The sequence below is a fragment of the Gekko japonicus genome, unplaced genomic scaffold, assembly GCF_001447785.1.
Source record: "Gekko japonicus isolate JY-2015 unplaced genomic scaffold, Gekko_japonicus_V1.1 scaffold3828, whole genome shotgun sequence".
In the NCBI taxonomy this organism is placed as follows: domain Eukaryota; kingdom Metazoa; phylum Chordata; class Lepidosauria; order Squamata; family Gekkonidae; genus Gekko; species Gekko japonicus.
The window spans coordinates 114431-114845 of NW_015170389.1; the positions used below are offsets into that span (position 1 = coordinate 114431).

Below are 415 nucleotides of genomic sequence, written 5' to 3' on the forward strand. Positions count from 1 at the left end.
GCTCCCGCGGGGTCTGGTCTTTACCCTTGTCATGGATCCGGGAGTTGAAGTCCGTCCGCGATCTGCTGTAGGAGTTCTCTAGATCCGCCGAAGAGAAATCGTCGAGCTTGACCTTTTTAACCAGGAAGGATCTTGGCATGGTTTCGGAGCTCCCCCGAAATGCGAAGGGGCCCCCGCAGCTTCAAGGGGAGGAGTTCGAGGGGGGGGAGGGGGGGTCCGAAGGGGAACGACCGAACTGCAGCACCAAATGAAGGGGCCCCCCACCAAAAAAAGAGCAGCCCCCTTCCCCGAAATCAGCGTAGAATAAAACCCCAGTGGAAGATATCAAAAGAGCCGAAGGGAAGCGGCCGGGCGACGACGGCGAAATGGCGCTGGCGAGGCGCTATGGCTTTGTGGCGCGGGCCGCCCGCGGGCT

At 61.0% G+C, this 415-nt stretch overlaps 1 protein-coding gene across 1 annotated transcript in view; it reads right to left on the reverse strand.

Moving 5' to 3' along the window:
* Positions 1 to 139, reverse strand: part of SCRT1 (scratch family zinc finger 1) — a 2414-nt gene extending 2275 nt beyond the window's left edge. Inside the window, exon 1 of the mRNA XM_015418264.1 lies at positions 25 to 139. Coding sequence (XP_015273750.1) covers positions 25 to 139 — 115 coding nt within the window. The remainder of the gene's footprint in view (positions 1 to 24) is intronic.
* Between the last annotated feature and the right edge of the window lie 276 nt (positions 140 to 415).